The sequence below is a fragment of the Phalacrocorax carbo genome, chromosome 15, assembly GCF_963921805.1.
Source record: "Phalacrocorax carbo chromosome 15, bPhaCar2.1, whole genome shotgun sequence".
NCBI classification, from domain to species: domain Eukaryota; kingdom Metazoa; phylum Chordata; class Aves; order Suliformes; family Phalacrocoracidae; genus Phalacrocorax; species Phalacrocorax carbo.
In genome coordinates, this window is record NC_087527.1 from 16,821,138 (window position 1) to 16,842,489 (window position 21,352).

At 45.1% G+C, this 21,352-nt stretch overlaps 1 protein-coding gene across 1 annotated transcript in view; it reads left to right on the forward strand.

The window, feature by feature from the left end:
• HIC2 (HIC ZBTB transcriptional repressor 2) overlaps positions 1-20,792 on the forward strand; it is an 81,719-nt gene extending 60,927 nt beyond the window's left edge. The window contains exons 2-3 of the mRNA XM_064466600.1: positions 5,056-5,199; positions 11,415-20,792. Coding sequence (XP_064322670.1) covers positions 11,451-13,163 — 1,713 coding nt within the window. The 5' untranslated portion in view covers positions 5,056-5,199; positions 11,415-11,450 and the 3' untranslated portion in view covers positions 13,164-20,792. The remainder of the gene's footprint in view (positions 1-5,055; positions 5,200-11,414) is intronic.
• Positions 20,793-21,352: the final 560 nt, after the last annotated feature.

Below are 21,352 nucleotides of genomic sequence, written 5' to 3' on the forward strand. Positions count from 1 at the left end.
TTTTACAGCCACCTCTTTGCTCTACTCTGACAATTATTTATTACCACTAATATTGTGCTTTGTAAACTTACGCGGTGCTTTATGAAGTAAGACGTGTTTCCTATTTTAAAGATCTTATAATCTTGTGGGTTGATAAGGGGTTCAGATGATCCCTTGGATGTTCATAAATAGCATTAGCCCTAAGAGTTTTATTAGTGCTGGGTCCTTTCAAGCCTGTGGCCCTTTTTTTCTTAACAGCACTTGTCTTGTTGAATGCCGAAATAAGGATTTTGACACCTTGATCTTCCAGGCTGGAACAGTGTGGGCACTCTTTTGTTTTGCTTGTAGTGAAAGAGCAAACCCAGGCAGAGTCCCGGCGCAGTGGCTGTTGCTCTGCATGGGTTTAATCCACCGCCTTTGCTTGCCTCTCTCCGAGACTACAAACGTGGAGTTTGGGTGATGGCAGCAGAGAGCAAGCTTGGGAGGTTTGTGTGTGTGCGTGTGTGTGCGCTCGCTGTGTTTTAAATAAACAAACAATGGAACAGCAACTTCAACAAATTGTGAGTGGTGCTAATTTGTTATAGTGCTGTCTTGCCTTCTGGCAGTGTTGATTTAGAAGCTGAGCAGACTGGAACGGATGCGGGAGCTGCTGGTTCTTTTGCTGTGGGGTGTGTATATAGTTCAGTGTAAAATGCTTCTGGGGTCCTGTCCTGAGGAGCTTCCAGATTACAGGGTAAAAGCACATGCATCGGCTGCCAATCCCCTTTTCAAAACCAAATCTGGGGCAAAAGTACCTTCCCCTCTGCCTTGCTCCTCCCCTTCCACTTTTTTTAAATGGAGGGATGTTTTAAGTCTTGATTCATGACAAGAGCCTATAATTTGTGTGTTTTGAGGACTGCCAGAAACCCCTTCAGTTTGACAGGAATAGTGCAGAGGGAAGGAAAGGAGGAAGATCCTTTGCTTTGGACTGTAGCAAAGTTTTCAACACCCCATGACCTTGCTGGGCTGCCTTTCATAACGTGCCTGGGGCTGTAATCCCCAAAGCTGAGAAACTGTCGGACAGAGAAGGCTGGCCAAACGCGCGTGAGGTACATGCAGCCCTGGGCCCTGTGCAGTGCTGCAGGATAAGGGTGGCAGGATGGGAGCCTTGCTGGGAAGAGGCAGATTTTGGAAGCATATGTACAGTGACCTCCTTGCAGCTTGTGAGATGAGTTTAAAGAAAGTCTGAAGACTCAAGTGAAGAAGACAGAGGAATAAAACAGTCAAAATGAGAAGTAGTGTTTGAGGAGAGGCAGCCAAAGAAATTAAGAATTTGGAAGATGAATAAACCCTGCTTTCCCCTTAGGTTATCTTCAGCTTGGACAGATTTGGATGCAATGCAGAGTTTGCAAAACTTTGGGTCTGTTAGTCCTTCTGCTTTTACAAGCAATAGTGGCTTGCTGGCATCCTCTCGTTTGCCAGGCTCAGAGTTGCAGAAACATTTTTTGGTGGTTGCAGAGAACCAAACGTACGAGGGAGGGTTCAGGATGATCAGTTAAGCATCTGATTGGGAGGGACGTTTGGCAGGCAGTGCAGTCATGATACTGCCAGGACCGATTCTTAAACAGTGGTTCGCTTGAAAGGCTTCACAGGAGTGGAGCTTAGAGACAAAGATTTCTCTGGGAGGTGCAGGTCTGAGTACGTGGTCAGTTCTTGGCAAAAAAAGAAAATATGGTGGATAAAGTGCAAAAGGGGCTGCATTTAAGGCATTGTTTATTTGTGTTAAGGAGAACTGCTTCTGCTTTTGCAGGTATACATGAGATACCGGAACGAGATTTGGTCTTGTAGAAGAAAATGAGACAGCAAAGTTTGTTTCTGTGCTCACTGGTATCTATCATGTGGTGAGAGAGATGACGTTTTGGTCCAAGGCTGTTGCTACCCATGTCCTTCCTGCAACCCTCAGCATGAAACCCAGTGTTAACTATTGCAACAAGTTCGTGATATTAGCAGTATCCGTATGTAGATACTCCTGTGCAGTCTGCTTCTCTCTGCAGAAAAGTTTGCTGAGTCCACACAAGAAATAAAAATAAGCAGGCCAATTGGGAGGATCTTTATCAAACCTTCTCCCATTTCTCCCGGTACTCTGAGGCCTTGTTTGCTCTAACAAACCCTGTAACTAAGGGCTCTGAGTCACAATCGCTAGTGCATTTAACACTCCCAGCCGCCTGCCTCATCCCTGTCCTGGAGATCCCTCCCCAGTTGCAGCGACAGCTCCAGTATTGCTGCATTTCATAACCCAGCTATCAGCTTGTACTTGTGGTGACTCAGAGCCCTAAATCTGTGCTGCAGCTGGGAGGGTGCTGTAAGACACTTGGGAGAAGTTGGAAAAGGGTCACGATGTTCCTTCTTCTCCACAGTGCTATGTGCTTTTGCCCCCAGAGCACTGCCCAGCATGGAGCTGCCACCCTGTGCACTCCCTGCCAACTCTGGCCTACCGCACTGAAGGACACGTCCCAAGCTTTTAGGACCACAAGCATCTTCTCACTCCATGTAATTCATAGGGCTGTTGATCCTGCCTAACACTCTCTAGGATTAGCTGGGAGGTAGCAACAACCCTTTAGTCATGTCCTAAATTCTTGCATTGTAAATGGAGGATTCTATACATCAAGGCTTAAAGGTAGCTGGGAAACAGAAGAATTTTGCATACCAAAGGGGTCTTAACTGGTGGATGGGTGGAGGGTATCCTTCCTTCTGTGTGAGCTCGGTTACTCCACTGAATATGTGGGTACTTTAGTGCAACAAGGAGTCTTTAGATTAGCACGGGACATCAGAGCTGCCTTTACCACTTGCAGTGCAGGTACAGTTGGAGCTGAGCTTGCTCAGTTGTTGCAGGGCTGCGGAAGAGCCCAACATCTATTGCTGCTCACGAGCTGCTGAGGCTTTATTTGTTTTGTGCCACTGCTGTGTTCCTGAGATCAGCTCTGCTCTGCAGAGATGCAGGAATTTTTAGTGCCTGGCTCAGCTTGACAAGATCTGCAATGTCCGTGCCTCTTCTCCTCCCACTAAGGGGTTTGGGTAGTCTTAGGCTTCTTCATGTCAGCAGTGAAAATAAACGTATATGCAAGGGCTCTGTTTAGGAATTGGCAGGAAGCTTCATTTCTGACTGCAGTGTGATGTTCTAACAGTAGGAAACATCTTTGTTTTAAGCAGTCCTCTGCTAATCTCTGCCCTAGAGGGGAGAAGAGCTTGCTTCACAGTAGCAAGATGCAAATTGCTGTAATCTGGGTGTAAATCTGCATTTGAGCTCCTGTCTCAAAAGCTGTCCAAGAAATACCTTTATGCAGCCTTCAGCCTCTCTTAAGCTGAGTATTGCTGGTATTGCTGAGTGTTTTGCAGAGTCCTGATGCTGGCAGATGCAGCCAGTAATATGCTGCTCGTATGCAGCCTAGAGTGTGTGATCTCTTGGAGACAGGGGAGCTCCAGATCCCTAAGGCTCTGCCCCGTTATGCTTACAGTTGCATGCTTCTTAAATGTGGGCTGGCCTGTTCATGCTGGCAGTGGTCCGTTCAGACTAGTTCAGCAAATGCTCTTGGCTCAGCATAGCCCAGTTCAGTAAGCAAACACTTGCTTACATTTCACTTCTTCATTGTATTGACAAGATTTAAAAATATTCAGTCCATAGCAGTCAAAACAAGGCGATCTGAATACAAAAGACCTATTAGTTCAGTGTGAAAGGGATTTAGTTACAGAATTGTGGGGATAAGAATGCAGGTGGGAATGATGGGAACGCTGTCCTGGGCTTGAGCCCAGCAGATGTCCAGGAAGAACTATCTCCTTCCATTCAGTGTCCTTTTCATGAAGACACTTTCTGTTTGCCAGGCCAGATCATTCTTTACGTTCTCTCATCCAACTACATTAATTACTGTAAGTCTTTTTCATTTGGCCTTTTATCTTTGAAGGTTGAAATGATAATCAATATTCTTCTAACTTTTTAAATATTAGAGTTCTATCTCCAGCAGCACAGCTGGAGACATGCAGCCATCAATGTGACAAGAGCTCTGCAGAAATTTCAGTTCGCCACGAGGGTCTAAAAACCTATTTTAATTCCCTGTGAGGCTGCAGGCTTATTTCTGTTCTGGTTTTTTTCGGTTTGTTTTCTTTTTTTTGTTCGTTTTTTTGTTTGGTTTTGTTTTGTTTTCACTGAGGCAGCATCGCCACTTGTAGAGAGGGACCTGTGCTTGGCATCTGCCCTGAGACTACCCTCCTTGATAACCCTGCCGGAGCTGACACAGGGCCTCTGGGGGAAGGAGGATAGGCACTGCAGAGGATACCCTAGGCTTGAGGAGCTGTGTATCTGTGGACGGTGCCTTTCCCTGACATGGAAAAGAGATTGTTGCCTTTTCCTTTGGGCAGGGAAGGATGGAATTAGAGTTCTTCGGTTTTGCGACTCTTGTACCAGCTGTAGTTCAGCGTGGATCCACTTGGTCTCCAGTCTCCACGAACATAGATTAAATTATCAGCGGAGCATCATTGTAAATAGGAGAGGGTGTACAGTACTTTCTCCTCCCGTCCGGCACCACAGATGTAACAAATGCCGAAGGACCCAGCCTGGCCCAATGCCATAACATCTCTAGAAGAGCAGGATTTCAAAGGCTTGGGAAGGGCGACAGGGAAATGGGGACAACACAGAGGATCAGCGTTTGTTTCTTCCATTGCCTGTACTGTGCGGGGAACGAGACCATGAAGCTCTGGCGCCAGGCTTTTCTCATTGCAGAGGCATTTCTAAATGGTGATATTCAGTTGCCTGAGTTTCTGGGCAGAAGGAAGCTGGTACAGACATCCGGGGATCTGCTGTTCTTGGATATATATGGACTGGTCCCCCTGAAGCTCAGTGCCGTTGGGACTCCTGAATGGAGGTGGCCAGAGAGAGCCACCAAGAAACTTGCAGAGGCCTTCCGCTCTTTCCGTCGCAGTTCAGCACTTCTGGGGAGACGGGGTGGAGGGGAGGTTGTTCTAGTAGTTACATATTTAAGGCAGGTGGCCATTTTAAAATGTACGTTTCAATTTTGATTGCAGTTTTTTAATTGCATTTAACAGCGTCCCTGCTGGTTCTCCATTCTGCATCCGTGCAGCCACGTTCTATTGATGGCCTGTTGTGATTTCAATGGAACATCATGGGATGTACCTGGCACGTCGGGCAGCACTGGATGGAGGTGCCTTTAGCCCAATGTACCTGGCATGGTAAGCGGCAACCAAGTGGTTAATCTGCATTCTACTGCTCGTAGTCTCAGCCTGTATAGCAAGGTGTTCCTGCTTTGCTGCAGCCTTGCACTGACTGGAAATCACTTTGCTCTCCTGACGTTAGTGCTTTCATGCACACAGGGCCCCTACCCTTTTCACCCGCGGAGATTCCCCCTCCCTGGACAGTCTGCCATGCAGTAGAGAAGGGCCTAGCTAAGTCAGGCTCTCCTTGTTATTCTAGAACAGGAAAGAGAAGGGGCTGGGGAAATCATCTGACTCTTTTTCTTCTCTCCTTTTTGGGCCAGGAGCTGGTAGCAGTTGAGCATGTATTGCCCACGTACCTATTATCCAAACGTTGCCGCACAGAGGTACCAAACAGGTGCTTGTGTCCATAAGCAAAGCTATTCTGTTTCTGTGGGAGTCGTGAAAGAGCTGCTTCAGGGAGCCGGGAGGGCAGTTCTGCCTGGCACTAATTGGCATGTAACAAACTAAGTGAGGGCCACTTTAAGTTTGCTGATGTGGTATCCTCTGCTAAATGATCCTCCATTCTCCCTCTCCTTCCCATGTCCACACCTGCAACATCAGCTGCCCATCCTGCTCTGTCCTGCATGTTGCTTTCTCTCCCTTCCCAGCTTTGCAGACCTCTCCCCGAGTAACTTGACATGTTGATCTTACCTATTTTGAAGTGAGAGATTCCTGTGAGGAAAAACAAGGGTGCCGCATCCTGTTTTCTGCTTGAGCCAGCCTCACAGAGCTTTTGCTGCTCCACTGCCAATGATGAAAATGCATGTTCTTTTCTCTCCTTCTGAGTTCTGCTGCCTGCCTGCTCACAGGGACCAGGGATAGGGAACCATCTGGGCTAACACACAGCTCCCCCATTCCTCCCTATGCCTCTGCTGCTCTGGAATGGAATGTGAATACCTTTACAAGGCATGGGCTAATGACCTGCCAACTGAAGCTCCTGGCGGGAAGGTTAGTGGCCACGAAAGACCTTCTCAGGGATACCTTGGGAGAGTCCTGGAAATAGGTTGGGATGTGGGGAAAGGAAGATCAGATGAGCCAGTGAGCAACAGGAAAGCTCTCTTCCCAGTGGGGGCTTCAAGTGTTTTGAAAAAGTTAGTTCATCTGAAACTGAAGCGTGCAGAAGTCATCTGTTTCGGTTTCACCCAGATCCAGTAGCAGCTGGACACAGCATTTTTAATGCCAGAAGTAAACTGGTGGGAAAGAGCAATGTAGGAAACTGATTTAATTTTGTCTTGCTCTTCCCCATGCTTGCTGCTGCAGTGTCTGCTCAGTGCAGCACAACTGCTTGGGAAGGTGGAGAAATAAGTAAGCAGGCCCCTATCTTTTCCTAGGTATACTATAACATGCACAGTAGGTTAATGCTTTAATGGCATCTAATGTGATACATCACATCTAATCTGTTTGTTGGTTTTTATCTGCAGTACTGTTAGTTCACTGTTCAGGTGCTCGGTGTCTAGCCTTCTCATCCATCCACAAATCCTCTACGTGAAATGAGTGATTCCTTAGATCTGTTTTTGATTGATTCTTTGCTTCACTGGTGTTGCTTCTTAAAAGGTAAACAATATTCATATGCTGCAATCTATAACTCAGAGATGAAATCAAATAGCATCTCCTGCCAGAGGTTGCTAAGCTAACACATCTAGCATTCGTTCAGCAATTACTTTTAGGAAGAGATTTAGTAATATTAAAGAGAATCAAATCTGTAGCGAATATGTATATTTTATACTATTCAAAGGGGTGAAGGGATTCCTCTTCTCCTGTACTTTGGCAATCTAATTTTCTGTGATGTCCAGAGCCCGTGGAAATTGAGAGAAAATTAAGTTTTTCCTGCTTTGTAGTGAGACCAGCACAGCTCCTGGAGCAGCCTGTGTCTTCTGCACAGCGGTCATGCCCACAGGACCGCAGTGTGCCCCCAGGCTGGGCACAGCAGCTCGCAGTAACCCAGCTCCTTGGGCAATATTGCTTTATGAAGACCCTATCAGCTCTTAGCTTGCGAAGCTTTGTTTGATGTGTGGCATCTGCTTGCAGCATTACTGTATTCTGTGATTTGTGCCCTGTATTTTCATGTCTTTGCATGTGCTGTGTCTCAGTGTCATGGATATGGTAGAGGTAGTGGAGAGCCTCAGTCTCGCTTCATTCCCTACTTGCACAAGAATAATTGAGCAGGTTCATTGCTCTGAAAACTATGTGTCTTGGACGGCTAGGGAGCAAACTGAATCTGAAAAAAAGACCATCTCTAATGCTGTTTGTCCAAAGCCTTCTGTGATCCTGTTTTAAGTGCAAAGGACTGAAATTCAGCACACCAAATTCAGTGATAAAAGACTGTGGCCCCAGTGAGACATCTACATATTCCTGAGGTCTGGGGTTTGGTTTTTTAAACTAGAAATACAGTTAACCCTTTTCTGAGCCAGGGGTCCTCCGAACTAGAAGTACGTTTTTTCTATCTTTTTGCAGAAAACAAAAAAGGAAGCATTCTTAAAAATGATACTGAGATACAAGAAATATACCACTGTGATTTTTCAGGGCTTTTTGGGGCTTTTGTTGTCGTTATTGGTGGTGGTGATGTTATCCAAACGTTCAGTTTTTGTTAAGTGCCAGTCTCTGCAAAATGATGGGCAGCAAGGCCTTTGTAAGGCAGCACCTGCCATTTGTTTGGGAAGATCTGCTAACTTTCATACTGGACTTAACCTCGTGGTTGTCTTTGGTCCCATGCTTTCAGCTAGAAGTGAGATTTTAGGAATGCCACAGATTAAGGAATAATGCCTGCTTCTCTTTCGCTAACAAGTTTTCCAACACACCCCTCTTCCCCCACCTCTGAAACGCATCATTGCTAAAGAAGGGTTTGTAACTGGTCAGCTCTGGAGAATATCTGGAACAGATTTATTTTTGTTCAGGACTGCACAATACACACAAGCCAAGTTGATGCTATAAAGCTTTTGTCAACAAAGGTACGTCAGTCAAAGGTGTGTTCTCTGACCCATGTTGGTGTCCTGGTAAAAGGTCTCGGTGGGCAAGTCTGGCAAAATCTTAAACATGGGGGTCTAAACCTGGCTGAAGGTTTTGCTGCCTTGCACCGTTACACTCGTTTTGTTGGGGTGGATAAATCCATGTTAGACTTCAGCTAACAAATTCAAATTTGATATGCAGTGTTATAGTGCTTAAACCTGACCACTGCTTTTAAAATCTACTAAAGGTAATAACACACCTCATACTTATGTCCTACTGAACATGAACACTTCTGTAAAATTTGACATGTGTGATAAATAGAGGTAATTTAAGCAACTTGTACTATGCTAATTTTTATGCTGCAGAACATATTGAGGTTTAATAATAACATTACCTTCCTCATGAAGGTCAGTAAAAAGCAGAACCATAGTTCTACCCATTTCCAGGGCTTTCCCTAAAGGGTCTTTACCTGGTTTCAATATCATTTAAGGCAGGGGAAAAAAAAAACCAGAAGTAAAAATCGAAAAATAATTCCCATTAGTAGCTGCAGCAAGCCTTGGCTCTTTGCAAAGGCTTTGACAAACACGTATACAGAGATTGCTAGACCTCTGCTTCAAGCGCCACATGAATGGGAAATAAGCTCACTTTTACTTCAGTAACATACATTTTTTAAATCAGTCTGCTTAGGCAAAAAATATTGGCTGTGCTCTTTCCTTTCCTTTCCTGTATTTGTCCTTTATGGAACACTTAAAAATCATATCCAGGGATTTTGTGTTATGTGCATGGAGAAGCACCGTTATGCTCGCAGCAAAAAGCATAGTAGTAGGCTGTCTCTTTCTATTCTTAGGCAGGATGCATTTATATATATAGATGCTGTGTTGTGTTGCAAGCCATGTTTTTGTCCTTCCCTATCAATGTATCTCGGTGACCCAGAAGTAAGTGCTTTTACTGGTCTGGCTAGATAAAAGTGGGTATTTGGTGCCTCTGTGTTGTTGCTTCTTCCTCTTAATCAGCAATTCTGGAAGCAAGCCACTAGAACCAGACACATTGCCTGCGTGCTGCAACTCTGATGTAACTAATTACAGCAAAACTTGTTTTTAAAGTGCTCAACACTGTTCAGTGGTGGTAATCCCTGTCTATCATGTTTTTGTGATGCTGCAGGGTGAGTTTCTCTGCCAGAAACACTATAGATGGAGAAGAAATAACTGGCTAGCACCATGGCCAGCCTGTGTTTCCTCCTTTTGGCTGCCACCCTTTCTAAAGCCAGCTACCTCTGGGAACATTAACATACACAGAGGCACAGTGGTGAATCCACCATCTTCTTGGGTTGCCATGCATTGCTGAAACAATAGAGAAAAGAAAAGCAGAGCAGCCATTTTAGCAGTGGGTCGAGGTGATGAGCCACTGAGATCAGTGTGGATGCTGAGTTAGGCGCTAGTGCACTGAACAGGGGCCACAAAACTCTACCGAATGTGTAACCAAGTACCAGGCTGACCAGCTAACCAAGCGAAGAAATGTGTCCTGTGGAAGAAGGGAGGCACCTGCTTGGCAGATCTGTTGGTAAAAGTGTAAGTACCAGGCTAGTCAGGCAGCAAAGTTGGAGGAAAAATTGTACTTGTTTACTTTTTGGTAGCTTTTTTCATAAAGCAAAATCTTTTCATTGTGCAGAAATGGATGATGTAAATTTACCACCTTTCTGCCAAATTAAATCTTTCCATTTATGACCAGTTAGTGAGGATCAGGTTTGAGTAGGGCTGTTTTTAATACTGACAGTATCACTCCAGTGTACATACCTAACACAGAGGGAAGATAATGCTGTCTAGTGCTTCATCATTTGAAATCTGATGGGACAGAATGTGGTAATGAGACTCACAAGCAATAAAAACATTAACTGATGATGATTTTAAGAGAAAATTTAAGCTCTTAATTTCTATGGACTTATACCCTACTCCTCCTTCAATAAGAGAAATATGTTTCAATAATAATACGAACTGGGAAAGGAAGGAAGGAAGTGAAAGGCTAAAGGTGGCTGTTGAATGTTTGGTATTTAATTCCTATATTTGAATGTCAGAAACTAAATTAAATCAGAAATTAAATCCATTTTAATGGATCAATGCCCATTACAGGTAGTAGTTGACACTTTCAAACAACAAAAAGTCAAGGAAAAAAGTTTAAAAATTGATCTCAGATTCCGGCATGCAGCCCCCAGTAGAAATTCCAGTTTTATGTATTGTAGTATCTACCAAACGTGCAATTGCATTAGTTCTGAAACACCTCAAACTAGATACTCCATACAGTCCCTACTGCTGGGAAAGCCAACAGAAATATCTAAACTAAAGAACATAGTGAATACCATTTGTGAAATACATGAACTACACAGAGGTAGCCACAATTTTCCTCTCTTCCCAGTACTTCAGGGTAGAGAGACTGTGACTTGAGATATATTACTTGATTCTATCAGTTTAAACAAAATTCCTTCAAAACTAAAGGCAGGGCAGAATTAATTTACAAAACCAGTTTCAGATTGTTGAAGACATTTCGTGGCATTTAGCTAACTCAGCATCCTGAATTTCAGCCAGTTCAGGGTTGATTCTAGCCCTTCCTGTCAGTGGATTGGGATATGGACATTGCTGGGGGTGTTTTTTAAAGCAGCCTTCCATACTCTTAAGGAGATTTCCCATTCACACCTCGGTGTAATTAATTTGGATTTAGTTGCTACATGTCATTTTCTCAACCCCAGAGCAGCTGGGTGTTGTAAGATTTCAACATATAAGAGCCGAGAAACAAACTATGTTAAAAGCAGGGAAGCTGCAGCTTATGCTAATTATTTTACATGCTCAGATATGTAAATAGAAGTGAAGTAGATGCTTCCTTTTTCTTCTTTTTTTCTTGCTCCTCATCTTCCCTTCAGGTTTGTGACAGGAGAGGGAAACAGCTTTCCCCTGTACCTAGCTATTGTTTTCCTGCTGGTATCTTTTGAATAGTGATTCCAGCCAACGATGATTGCTTTTGTAAAAAGATATTTACGAATCTGATTTTTGAAAGACTTGAATCAAACCTAAGTATGAAAAATACTTCTCTCTGTATTCCAAGCAGGATCACAGCTTGTAGGGCTGAACGTACCCAGAGCTCCTTAGTCAGTGTCAAGCCTAACATAGACTGCACCATGTTAAGCCAGTCTATTAAATGTAGACTTGTTTGAGTGGAAACAGCAGGTTCACACCTCTCATCCTCCTGTTTTGCAGGTGGTAAGGTGAAAGTGAAAGGAAGAGAAGGTGGAGATGGAACTGCCAAATCATGCCAAACAACTGCTACTGCAGCTGAACCAGCAACGAGCCAAAGGTTTCCTCTGTGATGTGATCATTGTGGTAGAAAATGCCCTGTTTCGTGCCCATAAGAATATCCTGGCAGCCAGCAGCATGTATTTCAAATCCCTCGTCCTGCATGACAACCTGATTAACTTAGACACGGACATGGTGAACCCCACCGTGTTCCGGCAGATCTTGGACTTTATTTATACTGGTAAGCTCTTAACGACTGACCAGCCCGGTGAACAGAACTTTAATGCTCTCCTCACCGCAGCAAGCTACCTCCAACTGCACGACCTGGCAGCTCTCTGCAGAAAGAAGCTGAAGCGGAACGGCAAGTCCTTTGCTGGCAAGGCCGGCGGCCTTGGTGTTGGGAGATCTGCCAGGAGTCAGAGACTTTCCACTGCTTCGGTCATCCAAGCTCGCTATTCAGGGTCAAATGAGGGGTTGAAGGGCTCGCACTCAAAGGAGCTGTCAAAGGGAAAGCTCTCCGATGACGAGGTCTTCATCAGCAGCTCCAACCAAGAGAACTGTCACTCCTTAAGCAGGGGAGCCAGTAAGAACGGCGGTGGGGGCAGCAGCGCGAATGGGAGCACTGGGGATCAGGAGCTAGGCCTTGACCTGTCCAAAAAAAGCCCGTCGCTCCCTGTTGCAGCTTCCCACGATGACACGCAGCACAGCGAAAGCCAGCATGGCTCTCCCCAATCTGCCTCAGCCCCCGCAGCCAACAGTGCCTCATCATTTGACGAGTCTGGAGTCGGAGCCCCTCACAGCATGGCGGACAGCAGTGACCCCATGGAGATGGATCTGAACGAAGAGTGCCACCACTCTTTGTCGGAGAGCAGCCAGCGCAAGGGCCTCCGGCACTCGTCCCGCAAGAAGGAGTGGATCAAGAAAGACAACGCCTTTGACCGAAAGGAGGGGGGCAAAGACAGGGACGAGGGCGAAGCGCTGCCCAACGGTATCCTGCTGGGGACCTTGTCCAAGTCCGTGGAGCGGAGTCTGGCTGGGGCCTATGGCGCAGACCTACCCTACCCGTGTAAGGAGGAGGTGGAAAATGGTAAGGAGAACAGCGACGACAGCGGCCAGAGCGAGAGCGAGAGCGGCGGGCATACTAGTGCCAACTACGTCTACCGGCAGGAGGGGTTTGAGCCAGTGGCCTATGGTGACAACCTGTATGTCTGTATCCCCTGTGGCAAAGGCTTCCCCAGCTCCGAGCAGCTCAACGCCCATGTGGAGACACACACCGAGGAAGACCTTTACATCAAGGAGGAAGGCACATACGGCGGCAAGGACGAAGCTGAGGATTTGTCCAACCCCAACCAGTCCTACGCCGCGGAGTCCCGTCCCTTCAAGTGTTCAGTGTGCGAGAAGAGCTACAAGGATCCAGCCACGCTGCGGCAGCATGAGAAGACTCACTGGCTGACGCGGCCCTTCCCTTGCAACATCTGCGGCAAGATGTTCACACAGCGGGGCACCATGACACGGCACATGCGCAGCCACTTAGGGCTCAAGCCCTTTGCTTGCGAGGAATGCGGGATGCGCTTTACCCGGCAGTACCGACTGACAGAGCATATGCGTGTCCACTCAGGAGAAAAACCTTACGAATGTCAACTGTGTGGTGGGAAATTCACCCAGCAGCGCAATCTGATCAGCCACCTGCGAATGCATACCTCTCCCACATAAGCCAAAGACTCCAGAATGAGCTTCGAGCCCATCCGCAGTGATTTACCTTTCTGTAGACTTGCTGCTTAAAAAAAAAAAAAGAAAAAAGAAAAAAAATAAACAAAAAAGGGGGCAACTCCCCATACTCTGTTCAGTCATGGGAGGCCTAAACAAATGTAGCTTTAACATTTAAAAAAAAAGTTCCTTTTTTCCCTTTTTTTAAAAAAAGAAAGGTCCACAGCCAAGCTGATGCCTTTAGTCCAACTCTCCCTCCAAATCTTGGTGATCTGGCAAGAAATGCCACTTCCTTTTGCGCACATCGACTTCATTGCCATATTGATTATCTGGAGCAGGTAGGGGGACCACAGGGAACTTTTGCCCCTGCTGGCTGCCCCCCCCCTCTCTCTTTCCTTAGTGTTACTGTCACCCTACTCGCCTCCTCTTTTAAAACCAAACTCGGGGCATTTCTTGCTGTTAAAAAGAAAATGAAGTCCACCTTTTCAGTGGCCTAAGTAGCTGTGAAATAACGTAGCATTGCATTCACAAGCGCGGAAGCTGTGTCTGTGGACCATCTCAGAGGGCTGGCAGCCCCTTCGGATGCTGTGGGAAAGCCACAGCTGTAGTGGAACCCACCACCCTTCCCCTGGGCTGGCAATGGTGGGGAGAGCAGTCTACCTAGGCGTTCACCAGCCAGAGTGCTTCACTTAAAGAAATGGCGATGCCTGCCCAACATCCCTCCCTTTTTTGGTTTTGATCTTTATCCTTGGCACACGTAACCACACGCCACCTTTTCCCACAAAATACACAAACCTCTTCTGCCTTACCCATGACTGAACAGGGACTGGATGCCCTGGGAATTTCTTTCAGTGAGCAGGGGGTCGTCTTTACTTTTCTAGTAGTTTCGTATGAATATTCTTTGCTTAGAGGTACTTGTTTTATTAAAGGAAAAACCATTGTAACGTTTATGTGAATGTTTGAACTGGAAGGTCTGAGGTTAATTCTAGGGTGGGTGGGCGGGGAGGGGGTTTGATGTAGGCTGGACTTGCTACAAGTTCCTTAGGTACTTTTTTATTATTTTTTATTTTATTTTTTGTGTGTGTGTATGTTTTTAGCTTTCCTCCCTCACTAAAGAACGAGTCTGTGTGGGCAGACTTGTTACCTTTGCTACCTCTTGAATTCATGAGAACAATAAGATGGTTAGTGAAAGATTAGGCATTTTTTTTCTCTTATTGTAAGTAATTAAATGTATAAAAGTAGAAGCTAAATTAAAGTTAAGGGATTTTTACCACCCCGTCCTTCCATCACAAGTCAGCTAGAGAAATGTTAAAGTAAAGCTCGGCCAAAGACAAAAAATACGTTGAGCCAGAGGCTTTTTTGCTTTTTGCCAAAAGCAAAAAATACGTTGAGCCAGAGGCTGTGCTGGCTGCTTGGACTGGCTCATTCGCAGTCTCTTGGCTGTTTGTAGTCACTTTTAGATAAAAGAAGAAAACTTCTCTGAGCTTTCTGGGCCCTTTCCAGCTTTGTTTATTGAATCTGGATACTATGGGGAGGGGAAAATGTCCCCCTCATCTTCCACTCCCCCAGCACATCTGGGTCAGTCTGTAAACACCTGGCAGGACAGAGGGTGAGGGCATAGCAGCCTATAATTTACTAGAATCCAGAGTGCAATAAGGTGGGGGAGAGGAGGAAAAAGCAAACCAAAGTGTTTCATATCCTCCCTTTTAGACAATTTAACACACGCACACAAAAAAAAAAAAAAGAAAGAAAAATGAAAAGAAAAAGAAACAAAATGTTCTTGCAACATCTGCATAAGACATCACAGCCAACAGCTGCTATTGGTTTAGGAGAGAAGACAGAGAACTTAGCCCACCGATTCTTGGCCCTCTTGACTTTGTTGGCGTGACCTTGTGGAAAGCTATGGCTTATTTCAAGCCTCCCGTGACTGTGGTGGTAAAAATTCGCAGCCAGTAGAATCATCCCTTCTGAATTGAGTAAGGTTTACACTTGTGTTTTTTCATTTGTTTTTTTGTTTCGTTTTTTTTTTTTTTTCTCCACTCAAACCAGTATAGTCTCTATGCGTAAGGTTTACCAAACCTCACGTTTTGTCTTTTTTAAAAAAACAGAACCAATTTTTTTAAGTTTCGACCAAAAAAGAAAAAGGAAAAAAAAAGAAAAAAGTGAGCATGTTTGACTAAAACAAAGAAATATAAGCTTCATTTTCTATTGGGTTTTTTTTGTTTGGTTTTTGTTTGCCTTTTTTTTTTTCCTTTTTTTTTTTTTTGTTTGTTTGTTTTGTTAAGGTAGACTAGTCCATAAGAAGTTTTTGGGTCAATTGAATGAACCGAGGAAACTGGAATCCAGGCTCCAAGCAATAGACAACCCAGAGGCGCTGAGCCTTGGCCTGGTGTCACGTTACAGGGAACACGCTCGCCCCTCTCGCCCGCTGCGCTCCAGGGTGCTTCTCCCAGTGCCATTGTCTGCTTGCTCCCCGACGCCTGCGAGCTGCGGAGCGCGAGAGGGGAGCACGGACTTTTGTTTTTTCTAATTGTGCTGAGATGCGCTGTTTTCTTTTCGGGGGTTAACTGGGTTTTTAGTGTCTTTAGCACTTCCACATTTTGAATATATATTGAATTCTTTTCTCCTTGATTCCTTGCCAACTCCCCCCCCCACCCCAAGAATGTCCCCAAAATAGCCTTTGGGGAGGACAGGGAAGGCCTTGCCGTCTACCTTTTTCTCAGAGCAAGTCTCGGCAGGGCCCAGGGACAGCCGTGCAAGATTAGTTCCTAGGCACTTTCACCCTGCCTTTACCTTCCCACCAACCACCCTAAACCTGAGCTGGATCCCACGCTGGCTTAGGCTGCAGCAGATCTGGCTCCCCGTGCTGCCGGCTGGCTAAGGACCCATCAAGTCCAGATTTTCAAAACAATTTTTAGCTCCCTTAGTGAAAAGGGCACGGCTGGGATGAGCCCCGTCCCCCGCCGCGGGTTTGCCCCGTTGGCTGTGGCCCTGCGGTTTGCCGGGACGGGTCCACCACCGCGGCGGCACACGGCCAGCGAGGGGGCGGCAGGCGGGTGCTGCGCAGAGGGCACCCTCGGGACAGCAGCTCAAGCTGTGACCGACGGAGCCGGGCCACGGAGCAGCCCAAGGTGAGAGGAAGCAGAGAGCTCCTCAGCGGGCAAATAACCTGCTCCCCCTCACTTAATTCCATTATTACAAGCGTGTGCGTGGGCGATGTAGCCTCTCCCCCTGCCCCCAGGCCCCCTCTTCCCTTGCTTCTTAAGCCTTGAGAATCATCTTGAAATTTCAGGACCCAATGCTGTTTTTAAAAGATTTTTTTCAGAGTGTCTTTTTTTTTTACTTTATCCCCTCCCCAGCACTTAAACAATATGACATAAAGTCTGTGTACAGCAAGAGTATTGTACAAAAGGAAATTTTGTTCTTTTTTCAAGTAGCTGTGTAAAGTTGTGTTCCATAGATTGAGTATAAACAAAATTTTCCAAATTGTGACAGTAATAATGAATAACTAATAATACTCAAAACTTCAGGGACTGTTTCAGGCCTGCTTGGGGCCTAAACACTCAACTGCATTTGTACGACATAGTATTGTATCAAACATTTTTCTGTATTTTAATGAGAAAGCAAAACACTAGTTTCATATTTAAGATTTTAAGAGTTTTAGGGTGGGGGGGAGGGAGTTGCATTTTTGTTTTGTTTTGGTTTTTTTTTAATTTTATTTTAATTTTTTTTGAAATACACAAAGAGCCTCAAGAGGAATAAAACAATTTAAAAACAAACAAAAAAACAAAAAGAAAAAAAAAAAAAAAAGAGGCCAGGCAGCTTAAGTATATGCTTTAGTCACTTAGTTCCAGAATGTTTTCGGAATAACAGGAAAAAAAAAAAAAAGATAAAATAGCAAAAGTTGTATAAAAGAATAAAGAAGCTCATACCCAAATTCACAAAACTATTTTTTAAACCAAAGCACATTTGAATGAGTATGGAACCTCACTTGGCTCAGAAAAGTACTAATATATTTATCTCATTGTTTACATAAACTTTTACAGTTTCAGACCTCAACAGATCTAGCGGCCAGTCAAAATTAATCTTTGCTTTTTCCATTGGTTTGTCTCTGAAGGCTGCGCAGTGTTCCCCAGCTTGGGAGGGGAGATCTGTGGCCCAGCCTGCATTCCAGCACTGCTCGGGAAGGGCGGGGAGAGGGAGGGCGACTACAAGTGTGGCACGTAGATTTTTTTTTTTTTGTCTTCAACCCATGAGAGATGTTGCTGGGAGTGAGACCCAGGCACTGTTGTGGAGGCATTCCAGACTACCTCTTCCTCAGAGGAGCCTGAGTACCGAGAGGGTAAAGAGAAATGTGAGAAGCTCTAGAGATAGAGAAGGATGTTGGCAGAAGATGGTGGGAGCTGCTGTACCCAGCACATCTCCTTAATGTTAGCCATGGGGAGCTGGGCTGAGCTGTTTTCCAGTCCTTTACTTGCAAAACCTCCAAAAAAAAATTCCTGGCAAAAAACCCCCAAAGCCCAGCTCCGTGCATCTGGGGGAGTTAGCAGGAGCCACAAAGACCACAGAAGACACCAAAGAGCTATTGACACGCAGCTTCTGTGAGGCTTTGTGGCTGCTGACTTGGAAGAGTACGCACAACTCTGAACCGCCCCGCTGCGCCGGGCAGGGGCTGCGGCAGAGGCAGCTGATCTCCCTGCGGTGACTTGGGTAGCTTTAACGGTCTGGCATGAGGGCGAGAGCACGGGCGCCAAGCTGCCTCCTGTTCAGAGCTGTGCCGGGGCCTGAGCCGTACTGTTCGGACCATCTGAGCCACCTTCTAATTAAACAGCTGGACTGATTCACTCCAGACCTTACAGTCACGCGCAAAGAGCCCAACCAAAACTCCTAAGGCTTTCTAGGTGGAAACCTAAGCTTGATTTGCATGTTAGAACAGTCTAAGGATGACCAATGAAGATGGTTTGCTAAAATACCGCTGAAGCCAAAAAAAAAAAAGGTTTTAAAAAAAGCTCCCCATTGTTAGTCTTGACCCTTTGTAGCTTTTACCTTCTACACCAAAGCCACCTCAAACATTTGAGGGGGGGCTGATGGAAAATGAAATATTAATTTTGCCTGGTCTTAATATCTAACAAAGATGGTGCAAACACTATTTGACAGTGTTGTTTTTGTATCAATATGTATGTGCAGTAATGAATGTATTTATTTCTCAGATTCTGTATGCACAGTTTTGCAATGTAATTCAGAAAGTTGCAAACACAAAGATGTGTCCGCAGGGTCTTCTCTACAGGATTTCAAAAAAATGAAAAAAATATATTAAAAAAAAAAGAATCTCAGAGACTCTCAGCATAGCCATAAACCATAACCTGTGAAGACAATACAAAGACTGGACTTTTGTAGCTTTGCATAGAAGAGGAATTTATGTTTTGCTGTATTTAAATGTTTCCATTTACAGTGTCACTCTTTTAAGATTCCTGTTTTGGTTTTTGTTTTTTTTTTTCCTCTCTCTCGTGTGTGTGGAAAGCATTGTTTTCAAAAGCAGTGCAGGTTCAAAGTCTGGGTTAGCAGTATTTTACCGTGTCGCTTCAGTTCTGAAAAGCAGGAGTATGGGTCTTGACCGGGGAAACATCCAGCGCGCCCAGTGAAACAGAATGAATTGTGAGGTGACTGTTGGCAAAATCCAGAGAAGGTGAAAGTCATCAGAGGAATGGTTGTGTGCTTCCGATTGCAGCTGGTGCCTGAGACAAGTCTACCGTCCCGCCTGAAGGACAGGACGCGGCTCCTTTACTAAAGTCCCCCTCACCCCGCACTTACTCTCTACTGTGGTAGCAGTAAGGATCTCGAAAGTGGGGAGTCGATGCCTAAGACAGCGAGAGGAAGCTTTGTGCCAAACCCAACAGCCCCCGTGCCATCCTGCGATGGGCCTTGCAAACTATACGGAAGCGTCAGCTTCCCTGTAGCGTCAGGCGTTAGAGTCCCTGGGAAAAGGTGTACTTTGCAAAGCCTCTTGTTCCAGTGTTGGCGGAGTAATGGACCTGCTACAGCCTTGAAAAATAGCATGAAGAAAGGATGTGTGTTGATTTCTGGATATTTGCCAAATTCAGAAACCTGTCCAATCAGCTGTTCTGGAGTTAAGGGAAAAGCAAATAAACAACAGAGACAAAACCTCCCTGCATTTTAGATGGGTTTGAGAGGCTCTAGATAGTAAACATCTAGCTCTCTCCAGACAGCAGAAATGCTCATCATTGAGATGGAATGTTTAAATAAACATTTGCTTAAGCAAGAGTTTAACATTTAAATGAGCTCTGGTCTGTAATTCTGGAATAATTAAATAGACTTCTAGCATTTTTTCTTAGTTTTTGTTTAAACCTAATGATTTGCTCAATGTCAGCAAGGTCGCTCAATTTATTGTAAAACCCTTTCTTTTCATAAGCTTACTCTTGCATTCCAGAACTGGCCATATTCTTAAAAAAGAAAATTTGGGGATTCCTTTCCATAGCTGAAAGTAGCTTGTTGCAATGTTTTAAGTCCCGTGGTATTTATTGTCCTTATTTTAGCGCAGGAGACAAGCAAGCAAGCAGTAGCTGATTCTCAGCCCCTTTCCATTCCTAGTATTTTTTCAGAGTAGGCTAAGAAATTTCACCTTTGATGATTTCTAATTAGACTCACTAAATTTGCAGCTTTCCTTGTAAAAGGAAAAGATTTGGGATCCTTGTGAGGCAGTTCCAGCTCTGCTCTAAGGCTCCTAGCTGGACCTCCTACTCAGGAAGGCTTCTTTGTTTCAGCCCTAGTTCATCTCTGTGCCACAAGAGAATTGCTCTTTATTCCACTTTCCTTGTTTTAACTGACTGGACTCAAAAATACTGAGACATAGTTTAGAGCTAGAAATGCATTTTTTTGCTCAGTTGTCTCCTACCACCATTCTCCTCCTCCCCTCCTCCCCCAATTTTCCTAAGTATTTTGAAGCCCAGTGTTGAACACACAGGGATCAATGGGTCAGTGTCTTTTGAACAGAGCAGACCCTGTGGGATGCAGCGGGGAAGATCTACACCAGCACGCTGCATGCAACGTTGCTTGGCAGTTAGGGGGGACACTTCACAGCACTTGCTTTCCCTGAGGAGTGGGACATTTTTTAAACTTGCTCATTCACAAGTTATCAATCGAAGCACCTCACATAACTCTTGCTTTGACTTCCACAGGAGTTTTGACTGGCTGGGGATAACTTTTCTATGAGGAGAGGATCTTGTTCTGGCTAGCTGGATATTTTTCTCCGTTTTATTTTAATATTTTATATACAACTGAACGAGGGATGTTGCATCTCTCTTTTTTTTTTTTTTTTTTAATTTTAAGCCTTAACTATCAGTCAGTCTAGGAGCCCTGGATGTTTCCTGGGGAGGGGGAGAGGAGGGGAGGGCAAGGGAAAGGCCGACATTCCTGCTGCAATGTTCTGTTCATTTCCTTCAAGAGCTTGAATTCAGGTCAGAGCCACACATAGTTGTGGCTCCAACTCAAGTGTCATATAAAAAGATACAGAAAGTATAATATGATCTCAGCATTCAGAAATTTGCAGTCTTAATGTACAGTGATGAGAAACTGTTATTTTATGATCTTTTCATTAAAAGCTTGATTGAAAAATTACATCTTTTGCTCTAGAGTTCACCTTGTTCCTCTAGCTGACTCCCTCCATGTTTTCTCCCCCCTCATTCGTTCTTGCCGAGGGGTCCGAGCCAGCTACTTCACAAAGCAGACACCCCCCACCCCCCCAATACACCTGAAGAGCTGCACCCAACTCCGCATTTCATGCACCGATGCACTTTGCCCATAAGCCAAAATCTGACGTCGGTTAGAACACAAGAAAGGATGAATCGCACGGGCCAGGCTGGCATACAGTAAATGTGCAGGCGATGGATAACGGAGGAATCATAATTTCACCTTTTTTGTTGTGACCCTGAGCAAGTTTTGAAAAGTTACCCTTGCTTTGTCCTAACCGCAGTTTGAAAGCAGTGTTTGCCAGAGGCAGTAGATGGACCTGCCGATCCATAAATCCCCTCAGTCTATTTGGGCTTAATTCTTAACTCCCTGGGCACATCTCTGAGGAGCAGAGAAGCAGCTGAGGCAGAAGTTTCCTAAAATACGTTACGGTTCTCCATCCACCTGTGGTGCAGGTAAAAAGGGGAAATGCTTCCAGGGAAGATAGC